The sequence below is a fragment of the Lissotriton vulgaris genome, chromosome 5 (genome assembly GCF_964263255.1).
Source record: "Lissotriton vulgaris chromosome 5, aLisVul1.2, whole genome shotgun sequence".
Classification (NCBI taxonomy): domain Eukaryota; kingdom Metazoa; phylum Chordata; class Amphibia; order Caudata; family Salamandridae; genus Lissotriton; species Lissotriton vulgaris.
The window spans coordinates 1,933,498,140-1,933,514,171 of record NC_141693.1 but is presented as its reverse complement, the minus strand read 5'-3'; the positions used below and the strand labels follow the sequence as shown (position 1 = coordinate 1,933,514,171).

The following is a 16,032-nucleotide window of genomic DNA, read 5'->3' as shown; positions in this document are numbered from 1 at the left end:
CCACCTTTCTGCTAAGCTCAAAGGAGGAATTCCTATCCATTCAGGTCAGCCACAGTGACCTATCATGCAGCTTCTGAGAGGAAATTTGACACTCCATTCACACTTTATTCAGGCAAAGTACAGGCTGGAGGAAGCTGGAGACAGTGAAAGGGCTAATGTCTTAAAATTACATTCCTTACTATTGAATAAAAATCTAACCTCATCATTGAGTCGGATTTCTGATAACTATTAGAAATTGTTCTTTATTTACTAGTCCCATTCCCAGAATACAGCATTAGGAGTTTAATCTGTACTCTGGTTTTCTACATACAACAGCTAGGTCTGTCATAGTGGAAAAATGCGTTTGGGTACTTGTCACATATCTACATTTCCTATTTTTCAATACTATGTGTTAGTCCTGGTATCATTGGCGTGGGTCTCCCTTACATTTTTTGCTGCTGCCTCCTGTGTTTTAGCTATGTTTTTGCTGGTCTAGGTGCTTTGGGCACTTTGCCACTGCTATTCAGTGCCAAAGTGCAAGTGCTCCCTATTGTAAATTGTTGTAATGGATTAGTGACTCCACGATTGGCTATTTGATTTACTTGTCAGTCCCTAGTATAGTGCACCATGTGTGCCCAGGGCCTGTAAATCACATGCTGCTGGTGGGCTTGCAGCACTGGTTGTGCCACCCACAGAAGCACCAAATATGGCTCACGCCTGCCATTGCAGGGCCTGTGTGCAGTCTGGGACTGCCATCTTGACTTGGCAAGTGCACATACTTGCCAGTCCCTAAGCCTTACCTTTTTGACATATTAGTCACCCCTAAGGTAGGCCCATGGGCAGGGTGCATTGTATAAAAGGTAGGACATAGACTGATGTGTGTGACATGTTCTGACAGTGAATCACATCCAATTTCGCTTTTCACTATTGCAAGGATACCTGTTCCCATAGGCCAGAAATGGGCAGTTTGATTATAACATCTCACAATCCTACCTGACCCAGGGAACAAGGTACAAATTCAGGTTTAGTATGCCTGAACTCAGAATGTTAAAATACATCTGTTAGTGAGGGTGATATTTACATCCTGTGTTTGAAAATACCACTTTTAGAAAGTAATTATTTTCTTGCCTAACCATCCAGTATGTCTCTGCTAGGTTTGGGTATTCCATGTCTGGTTTGTGAGTAAAAGGGTGCTGGTGAGGGCCTTGGCTCCAGCAGCCTGATGGGTCAGGGCTGGGTTGAATAGGACCTGCATTGAATAGAGAGTAGGGGGCGGAGATTTCTTTCACTGACCTGAGCCCTCATAGAATAGAGAGTAGGGGGAGGAGATTTCCTTTCAGCTACCTGAGCCAGGTCTGCTCTCAAACAATGCTGTCTCCACCTTCTGCCAGGAAGCTGTACCCAGGAGGACAGAACTGGTTTTGATTAGGTACAGACACTCTGCCTTCGGAGAACCAAGGATTTTGCAGTATAAATATTGGGGCCAGACCCCAGAACTTTAGATCAACCAAAGAAAGGAGAAAAGGAACGTTGTGTGTAATTTTACTATGTTGAGGAAGATCTCCAAGGGCTTGAAGGTGAGCTTGCCTCCTGTTCCTAAGCCTCAGGGACACAAAAACTTCACTACCAGTTCCCCCTGAATTCCCTTGCTGGGAATTCTACCTGCAGTGAGGTGCCTGCTGTTGTTTGGGCCCTCTGAGAGACTACGTGTCGCTGGGAGCTGGAAGTGCGAAGCAACGAGGAAAAGCGCGTCGCAGCAGTTTCCGTTGCATCGCCGAAGAAGCGTGCCGTCGCATCGCAAACGAAGCGTGTCGCATCACCATTGAAGCATGCCGCTGTCGCATCCCCAGAGAAGCTTGTTGCAGGGCCTGTCCCGGCTCCAAAGTTCATTGATTTAAATGCACGCCCATCGGGCGTGCATGCATCGCATCCAAGTTGTTGCATCGCATCAAAGACGCATTGCATCGAGGCGCCATCTTGTTGCATCGCACCGGATCACGGTTAGAAAGAGAAGCTTCGCCTCCTCTCCGGTAAGGAACAGACGCATCGCCTCACCTGCGCAGCAGTAAGGAACAGGTGCGCTGCCTCCCCCAAAGCAATGAACAGACGCATCGATTTCTCTGCGACCCTTGTGTTTTTTTTGGGTTATGCATCCAAGGTACTTTGAGAGTTAAGTTTCGCATTTTCCATCTACATTGAACTAAGCTATTTCTACCATTTTAAAGTCATATTCTTGATACTGTATTGTGGATTTTTGTTGTTTGGTCTTGAGTTAAGTCTAGTAAAGATTACTTATTTTTCTACACTGGTGTGGTGCCCATTTGTAGTGTTTTCACTGTATTACTGTATGTGCTCACAAATGCTTTACACACTTCCTCTGAGATAAGACTGTCTGCTCGTGCCAAGCTACCAAGGGGGTGAGCAGGGGTTATTCAGGAGTGTATCCCCCGTTCCCTGAATAGAAGCAAGGGTCCCTATTTGGACAAAGGAGTATACCATTGTCAACTAGAGACCCCCATTTCTAACACCATGCACCCTGGTTTGTGGGCTACAATGCCTGCAAAAAGGAAACTAATATTTCAAAGGGAGGTTTTGACCTGTTAAAAAAGTTTCTTTTGGCTACATGAATTGCAGTTTTTACACAGTTGGAGTCAGTCTACAATGGTAGGCCTGAAGCCATGTCTTCCGCTGTCACTTTAGTGAATCGCACAATAAGTGCTGCTATCCACTTGTAACATTTTATTTACAGACCATGGGTACGTCTTATACCATATCCCAGGCACTTATAGGTAAGTTAAATACATCAATTAGGGATATGTCAATTGGACCATGTTTAAAAGGGTAGCACAGGTTAGCAGGTGTAAAGTGCATAGAGTTTTTAAACAAGCAAAAACATAGAATCCAGCAAGAGGTGGAAAATCCAGGGTGACCAAGCAGAAAGCTTGGATTTCCAAAGTAATCTTTCACATCACATCAATTTTAGTATTCAAACGTTGATCCCCTGTGAGTACCTAGGATTTTCCGATTCTTGCAGGCTGTCAAATTACTTCAATTTTAAAATGCAAATGTCAATCCCCAGTGACACCCAGTATATTTTGGTACTCTTTGATGTAACAGTACGTCATATATTTCTCAGTTTTAAAGCTAGCATGTAGGAAAGTGGATTGATTGCTATTTTGGGTGGACAGGTGTCCACCTCAAAGGATAAGGCCACCCACCTGCTAGATGCCACAAAAAGAAGTAAAATAGACCTATGCTCAACCCAGAAAGCGTGACACAGAGCAGTCAGGCTTAAATCAAAGGCAAGTATTTAAGCAGTGCATATACTAGTAGAAAAAGTCAGACAAAACACAATAAAACTCCACAACAATTTTAAAATAAAGAGAAAGATTTTATAACAAAATTGATACCAAAATGACATAAATCCAAGAAGGGTACCGGATTTATGAATTTGTAAACACCTATTTGCAAATTGCACAATAGATAGTCTATAGAAGTGGTAGATGGGGACCTAAGTTCAAAATTTGAGGCAGATCGCGATGGAGCTCTGGACAGATATAACAACTGGATTGGGCCTGATGAAAGTCTGGAAGTCAAAAAGGCTGTCACGTTTTATGTAGAAAAATCCTCCCTAAGCAGGCTGCTAATGAATTGTAGTCTCCACTGTATAATCGCAGGCTGGATACTTGAAGGAGGTTCCCACTGGAGCTCTGTACATTTTGTGCTGCAAATTTTCTAAGTCCCAATGCAGAATGGGTCTTAGTCATTTTTTTTCTCGTAGGTGTTGGGTGCCTTGGGTGGGAGAAAGGCGAAATTCAATCAGATGCCATGATACCCCAGTTAGATACATTTTCCTGCAGCTCTGGAGGAAAACTTCAAAACTTTCCAAACTTTCTTCTGTTGTCCAAACAACCATGCGAGCACACTTATAAGACACCTTGTACATTACGGGAGGGCCCGTAGACACTCTCAGGGTGGTAGGCAGAAGCCAACAGCACCGTCCAGGTCCAATTAACAATGGGCAGCTGAGCATTTCCAGGCATCTTGTTGTGTCTTGCAGCCACATAGAAGGTCGGCGTGATGAACAATGTAAAGGGGCTTATACTGAATACTTTCCCACACCCCCAGCGGGTACAGAGCACACATTAGGACTCGCTTGTTGAGCCCTCTTTAGGCAGCCCAAGGTTCTGAATAGAGAGTTTTTAATTTGTTGCAGCTTATGTGACAAATCTGAAAGAAATCCCAGGTAGGCACTTATAGCAATGTTTAGCATGTCACCTACACCCTCTGGGGCAAGAACAGATATTAAAGTTAAAGGCCGAAATAATTGATTGAGAGAAGCCTGACTTGATAATTTTTGGTAAGACCAGGGGGGGCAGGAAGCTGGTGTCTATAAAACCCATAATGGTTGGCACTACCAGTGGAATTAGAAGAGTGGTATTACAAGAGCAGTGCAGAGTACAACAGGCAGGAGGGTCGTGTGCAGTGCAGGATTGGAGGCAGGGGGGATCAGGCAACTTAGATTTAAGTATTGATCATCTCCTTTGATGTAAAAACTCTGTTAGATGGAACTATTGCAATTGCTAAGGGTATAATGTGTCCCAGAATATCCTAAATAGAGCTTAGGAGTGGGAGCAAGAAGAGATGCAGAGGTGGTGTGGCCAGATTTCTGATTGCTAAAGTATCCCTCACATCTGACTCTTAGTTTCTACCATTTCAGGGGAGAGGAAGGTGAGAAATTGAGATGGAGGGAGGCAAAAAAATGTTGTGCTTGTTACACACACTATAGCCTAAGTTGTGTCTTGCTGCTGCCTTCAGAAGGTGACCCTCAAGGCAGAGAGTAAGGAATCAAAAGAGAGCTGGGAGTGGCTAAGACAGAGGACCAGGAATGAGACAAACTTTAGGAAGTGAGAATGCAAGTGTGAAACAGTAGTTTCACTTCAGGATTCTATGAATTATGCCTCAGCCATCATCAGTGCATGCCCAATTTACTGGTCTGGGGGCAGAGCGTGCGTCACAAAAGTTTTAAAGATGGACAGTGTTTTATTGATGACATCCTTTAATGATGTTTCCTCTCCAGAAACCTGTGTGCAGCAGGGATGCGCTGAAAGCCCCCCTTTACGTCAATGTCACAGATGTCAGCGAAGTGGTGACAGATCGCTTCTTGTGTACTGGTGGAACAGAACCTCATGTTGACGCGTTCACTTGCAAAGGTGGGTACATCATTAAAGAGGTGCCTCTGTGTGATAAAAGGCCATTGGATGAGGGACTGTTCTCTGTGACCAAATGTGGGTACAGGATAAGCCTGTAGCCTGGTCCAGTAAGAGCTTAGCTGGTACAGGATGAAGGGATGTCTTTCTGTGAGCAAAGGTGTGTATAGGATGAGTGGCTGTGCTTCTGATAGTTACGGTTGGTACAGGATGAGGTGGTGTCCTTCTGCGAGTAAAAGCGGATATACAAGAGGCTAGCCCATTCTGAGCTACGGTGGGTACAGGATGAAGGGGTTTGCTTATGTAAGTAAAGGTGAGTATAGGATAAGAGTTGGTGCCTCTAGAGTTAAGGTGGGTGCCGGACAAGGGCTGTCACTGGGACTAAAGGTAAATATATGATGAGGATCGCCCTCACCGTAAAGGTGAATATGTCATGAAGAGGGTATCCCTTAGTAAGTAAAAGCAGGTACAGGATGAGAGGCGGTATAGGATGAGGAGTCTGTCTCTCTGTGATTAACCGTGAGTAAAGGATGAGGGTGTACAGTGGAGACAAATGTCCTCTGCAGGACTTCGGAAATATTTGATGCAACCACCCATTAACATTATTTTCTGCCTTATTTTCAGTTTTTGTCTCTAGTAGATGTGACAAGCAAGCACACTGCAGTTGCATCATGTCATTATCGATTTTGCAAAATTAAAGCTGTGCTCTGAAGTCATGGCACACCATGGTCACGTGAGGTGAGCGTTGGTGTATGAATGTTTGTATGTAAGTAGTATTTGTATTGCACAAATCTAGCCAAAAAGCAGCACCCTGTAGGCAACCTCCAGGTTGGAGAGATAGCTGGATTCTGGTAGCAGGAGGGTACTTTTAATGCACAGTGATGTAGTGTACTTTCAAGATGGGTGTTTTCAACTCTTTTGTAAATTGGAGCAGAGTTTGGGCAGCCCAGATAGATCTGAAGATGTTATTACAGATCCTGGGTGAATAGATGGAAAGGATTTGCTGGCTGTTTTTTATTAAAACTTCTTAAGTCTTCAGTCTGACATTTTCTTGGCTAAGGTGTGCTTCAAACCACCAGAAATAGTGAGCTTGTCTGCGAGATAAGCAGGGGTTGCCGCAGGCCTGCAAGAACCTATTGAGCTTCATCAGGATGTAATCATATTTCATTAGCTACTAGATGAGACATACTGCAGTGTGTAGGATGGCCTAAGGGAGCTAACTGTGGAATCTGGAAGGCCGTGGAGTATTGTAACTCCATCTAGATGCAAGCTCATGAGGAGAGGGTTTAAACAGCAAATGTGTTAACTTTAAAAAGCTGGTACAAAGCTGTTTCAAAAAAAAAATTCTGTGTGCTCCTGGAGTGTGATATTGGTGTCCATGGTGAATCCAAGTGACTTGACATTCAGTGAAATTTGAGGTACAAAGCTATTAAGGTTAATCTCACTGAGAAAGACTTGTACTATTACTTCCTTCTTTTTCATGGCAAATAAAAGTATTTCTGCCTTGGTGGTGGTTTAGCTTCAGGTAGGTGCTAACATCCAGTCTGCATGAGGTGCAGAAAGTATTTGAAGGTTTGGATGTCTGGAACAGAAGGGTTTCAAGTAGAGATGTGTATCATCGGCATATTGGTGAATTTTGTTGCTGTTATCTTTGAGTAGAACCCCAATCGGCTCCATGCAGAGGTTGAAGATGACAGGGTATAGTATGGAACCCTGGGAGCGTCCACCGGTTATGGGGATATTGGGTTCTGGAGATACCTATGTGAACAACTGGTGTTGGTTGGAAAGGGAGGAGAAGAACCAGTGTAGGACACTGCCAGTGACTCCAATTGAAGACTCTAGAGCAGTGGTTCTTAACATTTTTCCTTATTTAGACACTCACTTAATCATTAGAATCCTGGCACCCCACTGACTCATTAGTGGAATCTGGGGGCCAAACCTAAGCAATTTGGATGATTTGATCCACAAAACAATACACTAAAATACATAAACACAAATGAATCAAGCAAATATGCACATAAAGAAGTGTTGTATTATATTCACAAACAGATTTGTTAAAAATCTACATTTTAAGGTTGGAACTTTGCTAAAATTAATTGGGGTCACCCATTGCCCAGATTATATTATATTTGTAGCACTTGCACTGCTCCCACAAACTAATCTGAGGATACCTACTTAATTTTAAGTTACCAATTTCAAATTCCTAAACATTTACAGGAAGTTTTAACATTTCCAATTTTGCTTCTTTATTTATGTACACTTTATTAATCTGTTATATTATCTCATTTTCCTAGCAGTTGGGGGACCCCCTGAGTAGGCCTTGCAGATCACAGGGTAAGAAGCTCCAGGGTGTAGTTACGGGTAGGAGGGTCAACTAAGCAGACGGTGGAGAAGAAGTCCAGCGGTGTTATAAGGCAAAGGCCATTTTCATTTGTGTTAAGGAAGATGTGGTCTACAGTGTGTAAAATAGCACTATTAGCTCTACAGCATGATCTAAAATAAAACTGATAATTGAGCAGGTTGCTACAAAATTATAGTCTAGGGCTTTTTACTACTATACTCCTACTGGCTCTCCTTTGTGTCAACTATGTTCATCATGTTTGGAACACGTATGAAGGATATCTTTTGTGTGCTTGTGTGGGTAGGAGGGTGTGTGGTTCACATGTGGACTGGTGAATGGCAGGGTCCTTGCAGAAATGGTGGGTTTCTTGGTAATGGACATTTAGCTCGTAAAGTGGTGATTTAATCTAGAACAAAGGTACTACTTTAAATGTCTTTTGACTGTAATGAACGCTGACCAGATCACCAGAATACTGGATTTGCCCACAGAACGCTGCCGTGAGGGGAACGGCTCTTGACACTGCCGCCCATCCAGCAAGTGCAGCCGCCGCAGCAGGTCCAACGCCGCCGTGAGGGGAACAGCCATTGAAGTCGCAGTAAGCCACCACCGCCGCAGGGACTACATTACCCAGCTGCCCCGGCGGGTGTGGCGCGACCAACGGGTCATCAGCGGAGCGCCCCTTAAGAGGGAGGAGCGCCGAACGAGCGCTGAGAACGCTGACCAGATCACCAGAATACCGGATTTGCCCACAGAACGCTGCCATGAGGGGAACGGCTCTTGACACTGCCGCCCATCCAGCGAGTGCAGCCGCTGCAGCAGGTCCAACGCCGCCGTGAGGGGAACGGCCATCGAAGTCGCAGTAAGCCACCACCGCCGCAGGGACTACATTACCCAGCTGCCCCGGCGGGTGTGGCGCGACCAACGGGTCATCAGCGGAGCGCCCCTTAAGAGGGAGGAGCGCCGAACGAGCGCTGAGAGCGCTGACCAGATCACCAGAATACCGGATTTGCCCACAGAACGCTGCCGTGAGGGGAACGGCTCTTGACACTGCCGCCCATCCAGCGAGTGCAGCCGCCGCAGCAGGTCCAACGCCTCCGTGAGGGGAACGGCCATCGAAGTCGCAGTAAGCCACCACCGCCGCAGGGACTACATTACCCAGCTGCCCCGGCGGGTGTGGCGCGACCAACGGGTCATCAGCGGAGCGCCCCTTAAGAGGGAGGAGCGCCGAACGAGCGCTGAGAACGCTGACCAGATCACCAGAATACCGGATTTGCCCACAGAACGCTGCCGTGAGGGGAACGGCTCTTGACACTGCCACCCATTCAGCGAGTGCAGCCGCCGCAGCAGGTCCAACGCCGCCGTGAGGGGAACGGCCCTCGAAGTCGCAGTAAGCCACCACCGCCGCAGGGACTACATTACCCAGCTGCCCCGGCGGGTGTGGCGTGACCAACGGGTCATCAGCGGAGCGCCCCTTAAGAGGGAGGAGTGCCTCTCGCCCCGCGAGTCGCGCGCGGGAGCGCCCGGGCTAAGCCCGGGACAAGGGCGGGACAGTCTTCGACAGTCCTAGACTGGCCGTGACTGGACTGGGCCGGTCACTCTGTCCGTGATACTACCAAAGCAAGCTATCAGAAGTAAGACTTGGTTGTTACTAGCTCGTGTTGGTATTGTAGTTTTTTAATATCACTCGAGAATATGTCAAAGAAAAATGCCCATGGAGCATTAGAGACGCTTAATACCATGGATAACTATATGGTGCAAGTGGTAAACAAAATAAACAGCGAAAGAAGGCAATCGCTAGGCTTGAGTCAATCCCCTGTCCTTCATTTAGTGAGCCCCTCCACCAGCACGCAATTGTCTGATATACCAATGCAAGACCTCAGCACGAACATCCCAGATACCAACCTCCTTAACATTGAAAACCATGACCAAAGTGTAGATCCGCTGGTCGACGTGGAGACAAATGCAGAGTTTGACCCCGAGCCTCATGTGGAATTTATAGCAGAGGAATCTCCACCCTCAGTGCCTGCGACCAGGGCGGTGAGAACCTGCAGAAAAATTCAACCTAAACGGGGGGGCCACGAACAGGGAGGAAAAGGACTGCTTCCCCACCAGAGTCTAAGGAAAAAAAATCGGAGCATGAGGAAGATAACCTGAGACAAATTATAGACAATGACCTATTCAATAGGATTGCGGACATGATAGATCTTAAGATAAAGACCATCATTAAACCACTGATTGGGAAAATAGATAAGCTAACTGCAGAAGTGAAAAGGATGGGAGGGCTGCAATGCAAGTTAGCAGAAGATTTAGAGAATGTAGTAACTATTGTCACTAAACCAGTAGATACTATGAAGGGTAATAATGGGGGTGATATAGTAGTAGATGAAGGATCGTCAGAGACCATCCCGCCTGGTCAGGCACCACCAGCTGCACCTAGCCAGGAGGTAGCGAGTGAGGCCCCCATACTTCCATCTACTGTACCAATACCGCCAGCCCTAGGGGATGATCCTTCGCAATTTATAGTGGAAGCATCACCATTGGTACTGGTACTAGCTAATGTACCCATCTTACTCCCTGACCAGACAGAATCTAGTTCATCCCTGACAAGTAAGGCGTTACACTGGTTGACAAGCAATATGCAGATGACACATCATGGGAAAGAACAGTTGGCAGGGGAAATTGTAATGGCGAGGAGGATGACATGGATAGGGAACAAGCAAAAAAAGTTTAGGGGGACTGCGTAGTGTTAAATTTTTCAAACGCAGCCGTGATCCCAAATGTCCTGTCAAATATATTTCCCCCCCAACGAAGAAGTGGATCCATAATCCCTCTTACCCTAAAATTCTTCTATAGTGAACAGCATAATACGATTCAGCCAAACATCTCAAGATCAGGGTGGTCTACAAGAAGCAATAGATGGGGTGGGGGCCTTAGACCTATACATAATGACTATGGTATTGGTCCAGCAAATAGATTTGGTACAGGGCCAGTTGACCATCAGAATGTGTTTTTTGCTAGGACCCCTAGAGCACACTGGAACACAATGAATAGGTGGGGGTTGGGTGCCCCGCTAAATGACCGTGGGAACTGTGGAAATGGCCTTGGAGCCTGGCTGGATGATGAACAGTTTCCAATGCGCCCCAATACCCCACTACCCAGGTGGAATGCTGTAACAAATGGATGGGGATTGGGGGCCCCAACCCACGATTGGGGGTTTGGTACTGCGAATAGGTTTGGAGTCTTGGCACACTTAAATGATTGCGATTGACGTCTGGGGGGTCCAAATTCGACAACAAATGGAACAAGGGTACCATACATAACAAGTAACCCCAAAGATAGGGATAGAGGACTTAGAAATGGTAAAAAATTGAATGAGAATACAAGTTTGGAAGGCCGTAAAGCGCAAGTCGCCCCAAAAAGGGATATTGTTCCTGACCAAATTTCGGTCGAGACTGTTGGTGGCCCCCCTACTGAGTATGTTAGCGCTAATGAGAATGATATCACTCACGAGCAGTTAAATGCAGCAGAGATAGTGGGTAACTTATCGGCTAATGGAAGCCCCCACCCGCGAGCAGAAGAGGGGGTGCCCTTGATCGATTCTGCGGCGAAGAGAATTGTAGAAACCTGCAAGATACTAAGTTGGAACGTAGCGGGACTCAATTCCAAACGCAATGATAAGGAGCGGTCAAGCTTTGTTGTCAGACATAATATTATTGCCTTCCAGGAAACCTGGGATACAACTGCTAACTCTTGGTGGGATGGGTACACTAGCTTTGCCAAGGCAGCCATTCCTAGCCGCATTGGTAGAGCTAAGGGAGGTTTGTTAATGTTATTCTCTTTAGAATTGAAGGGCTCCCTAAAACAGATTAGTACTGACTCGCATAATATCCTCATTGTAGAGAGAGAGATCAACCCCGCTAGGAGATCACTATACATTAATTTTTACAATTCAGGGAATAGGGGCAATAATGGTAGTAATATTGCCACCTTAGATGCTATACTAAGGGCAGGCAGTCAGAACACACAGCTTGACATAGAGTATATTTTATTAGGCGATTTTAACATTCATCCCTGCATGTTAGCATGCAGCTTAAGTAACAAGGAATGGGGTGAAGACCTTGAGGGACCTCACTTCGAACACACCACAAAAGGAGAGGAGCTAGAAGAGCTTCTGGCAAATGTTAATTTGTATGAACCAGGGGGTGACCTAAGAACAGCTACATTCACTGGCACAAACCCAGGAACCATAATTGACTACATCTTCACCACGCAAGGTATCCTAAACCAGGTGATTTCCTACTGCACTGTGCCCTCTCACCATAGCGACCACAACCCCGTTTTACTTGAAGTGGCTTGGGGAGATTATATGGGGCCAAATCCGGGGAAAGTGAGAATGGCTAACACTTTGCGTACCTCTGATCAGGGTAGGAAAGTTAAGTGGGCTAAGGTGGTCCCAGAAAATTTCTATGCGGAGGTTTTTCCAAAAATTAAGGAACAGGTTGAGGTGTGCCAGAACCCTTGTGCCCTGGGTTGTGAAATTTTAGGGGCCTTTGAGTCGATCTGTGGTCAGGTGGCGCAGGATCTCTTGGCTAAACCAAAGAAAGGAGCACCGAATAAGAAGCGCTGGTTTGACACCGCGTGTTCCAACGCACACAGGTCTCTGATGGTAGCCTTGAAAAAAGTACCAAGGGCAAAGGATGAGATCGTTAGATTAAGGAAAACCTACAAGTTAGCTATCAAAACTAGAAAAGATAGTATCAAACGGGAAGCCTGGGAAAATCTTCTATCCATGGCTGTCCTGAAGGACAGTCGGAAATTCTGGGAAACAATTAAACAACCACTCTTTTCCGACCAAATTAACGAGGCCATGGACTGTGTCATCCCAGATGACAAGTGGCTGTCCCATTTTAAAAATGTGTATGGGGATAATGATCATGTAACCCAAGACGTTTCGCTGGTCACCTTAGACGCCACTCCAATACATTTTTACAGCACAGAAGTGGAGAAAGCTATTTTGGCTACATCCAAGCATAAGGCCCCGGGCCCCGATGGGGTGCCAGCTGACTTTTTCTTACATTCCCCGAAGCTGTGGGCAGAGGTATTGGCCAATGTTTTTACTGCGGTTAATAGTAACCCTACACCATCCTCCTGGGACATTTCAACCATCGTCCCCATTTTCAAAAAGGGCCAGCGGGATGACCCCGGGTGTTATAGGCCCATATCCCTCTTGGACTCGTCGGTGAAGATCTTAGGTAGAGTCCTTCTGTCCAGGTTGAGGGATAATGTAGAGAACTGTGGGAAGTTGTCTGAGATCCAGTATGGGTTCAGAGAAAGGAAAGGCACAATTGAACAATGCTCTAACCTGCACCTGCTCATATCAAAAGTATACGGTGGCCAAGGAGGGGTCCCTATTTCTAGCATTTATGGACCTCTCCTCGGCCTTCGATTTGGTGAACAGGGCAAAGTTATGGACGATCTTGCTGAGGATGGGGATCGACGAGGCATTGGTAAGATTCATGGCCTCCCTACATCAGGAGCTTTTTGCGGCCGTACGGGTCACAAATGAGGGTAGGTGCACGTCCCTTTTCAAATCCCTGAAGGGGGTAAGGCAGGGCTGTATCTTGGCCCCCTTGCTGTTTACCATTTATATCAACGGTTTGGGTGCACTTTTGGAGGAGAAGGAAGTCGACGTTCCGCGTGCAAGAGCTGTTAAGATTCCAGCGCTCCTGTACGCGGACGACGCCGTGCTAATTGCGCGCACGGGTGTCGGCCTTCAACGCCTCTTAAATGCATTTGGCACATTCATGGAACAGCTCGACTTAAAAATAAACACTAGCAAGTCGCATACCATGGTGGTGGGACGAGAAAGCAGTAAGAGGAGATCTAAAACCTTTACGTGTGGAGGGGACATGGTTTCTAGAGTCTCCACGTTTCCCTACTTGGGGGTCCTTTTTGACCAGAGAGGATCCTGGGCTCCTCAAGTGAGGGCGAAAAGGTTGGCGGTTATTAGATCTTCGTCTGCCCTCATGGGTTTTGCGGGTAGGTTGGGTGCTAGGCCAATGGAAGCGCTGTTAAAAATCTTTAAGAGTAAACCGGTCGCTGTTGCATCATATGGCTCACCACTTTGGGGCTATGTAAATGTGGAACCAATTCAGAGAGCGGAGAATAGATTTATACGGACACTCCTCTCTCTGCCGCAGTCAACACCAACCTACTCTATACACATGGAGGTGGGTTTAGATTTTCTAACTGATGGGTTGAACATGGCTCCCCTGATCTTTTGGGTAAAGACGTGGCTCAATGAAGACCTCTCACTAAATCACAAGATCATGTCCGACGTCTAGTCCCTAGACCATTTTAAAAAGATCCCTTGGATGGCCTATTTGTTGAAGGCATTCTCAGATTTGGGGCGACCAGAGCTTTTTACTTCCCCCCAAGATATTAAGGTCCAAGATATTTATCTTGTTAAAAAGCACTTTATGGGGAGGGCAAGAGCATCCCGTGAGGAAAGGGAGTTAGTGAAACCATCAGTAAGGGGTCATTATTTACTTGTCAATTCACTTTCTTTAGCACCTTATCTTGGTTTTGTTACAATCCCATTCCATAGGTTTCTTTTAACTAAGTTTAGGTTTAATTTGTTACATTTTTATTTAGGCACTTTTAAAAAATGGGAAAAACCGGAATTGGCTTCACCCTGCAGCTGTGATCATTCTTCACTCCAAGACACTATGCATTTTGTTATGTTTTGTGGGTTTTATTCAGAGCCAAGGAAAAAATATCTGGTACCAGTTCTGAAGGAGGCGGGCTTCACACAAGTGAGACCGGCCTTGTTCTTTTTACAATCATTGATCAACCCACGTATTACCTTTTGTATAGCGAACTTCTTGGTAGCTGCAGCTAGGATGAAAAAACATACCCATTAGATCCATTGTTACTCGTTTTTAACTTTTGTAGGCCTAGATTTGTTTTAATGTAATTGATTGATTTTATGGTCATATTTTAATATGTATGAAATGTTCCTAAACTTCCTGTATGAAATGTTTTTTAATCTCTTTGTATGACTTTTAATTAAGTCGAATAAAGACAATTTGACTGACTGACTGTAATGTTGATTAAGACCCTTTTCAAATGTATTAAACATTAACTGAATCCATGTTTTAGATGGTTATTACTTATTAAACTCAGTGAGCAATAAGTATTATGTATACTCTTTTTATAATAATAGCTCCTAAATAGCCAGAAATTTGCTCTATTATCACTTTTTATATTTGTTTTATTGTTTTCACATAACTTACAAATCACAAGCTCTTTGCACATTTGCGCTATTTGCAGTACCATCTGAATGTGCAATTAAAAAATATGTCCTTCTTCTAATGAATCTGCGGCTGTGGTCAATTGCAGAAGTGAACCCTATGATTCATGAATAGTTTTCTATGAATGATTCTGAAGGAACAACTGTCTTTACATAATTATCTTTATTAAATCAAGCATTGGGAATAACAATCATGTTGGATTTTTTATATTGAAAAGATGTTTACAAGCTTTAGTAATACACAGCATAGGAAGAAACTGTAGCAGGAGACAATATTTATTTCTCCCATGTAGTGAAGCTTTAATTTGTATATTATTAAATCTTGGTGGATAGGTTTCCACTATATAAAATCCAAAATGTTGGCATTCTCAGTGGAATAGGAGAGGGTTACTACAAGAGCAATGCAAAGTACAATGGATTGAAAAGAGTGCGTTATGCAATGGAGGGTCAAGTGTGCAGAGCAGAATCCCGGGGAGGTTGGGGATTTGTCCCAGTGGATGGGTCATGGATGCTGCAACGAGTCCAAAGTGTATGGGACTGCACAGTGTCATGGGCATGGTTAATACTGCATGTTGAAGTGAGCAGAGGGCATTGCAGAGTCTGGGATGCAGGCCAGCATCTGATCTAGAGAGAGCAGTTTAGAGTCAAGGTGAAGCTATGGAGGATCTGGGATGAATTGCCAGTATCTGTGGGGTGCTTCACAGTTTGAGAGCTGCAACCTGATTACGAGCTTGGCTGTCGGACCACCACAAGACCTCCGCCACCACCAGGACCCTGGATCCTGCGGTGGTGGGGAAGGCAAGGGGATTGGAAGTAGGGAGATTAAAAGCTGTGCCAATTATGAGTTGCATTTCCACTGACCTTCTCATGGCGGGAACCCAGTCATGAAAAGGTCAGCTGAATTGTGGCTATGGGTACATGTTGTGCACCCGTTTGCCTGCACTGTTTTGTGCGCAATGTGAGCCGAGGTATGCCGCAGCCTCAAGAGTGCAGGCCCGGTGGTTTACTCACAATGTGGTGGTCGGGATGCCTCCGGTTTGACGACATTCTCCTGACCGTTGCAACAGCGGTCCGTCAGTCGGACCACCACAATCGGAATCAGGATCAATGTATCTCTCCTTACTTCAAGCAACATCCAGGCTGCAGCAGCCCTGTGGTAGCCATACCCACTCAGGGGTGAGGAGAGTTTA

At 45.5% G+C, this 16,032-nt stretch overlaps 1 protein-coding gene across 1 annotated transcript in view; it reads left to right on the top strand.

Moving 5' to 3' along the window:
• The window catches only part of LOC147717787 (complement factor B-like), a 590,914-nt gene that overhangs the window by 511,178 nt on the left and 63,704 nt on the right, over positions 1-16,032 (top strand). Inside the window, exon 16 of the mRNA XM_086924575.1 lies at positions 5,060-5,192. Coding sequence (XP_086780701.1) covers positions 5,060-5,192 — 133 coding nt within the window. The remainder of the gene's footprint in view (positions 1-5,059; positions 5,193-16,032) is intronic.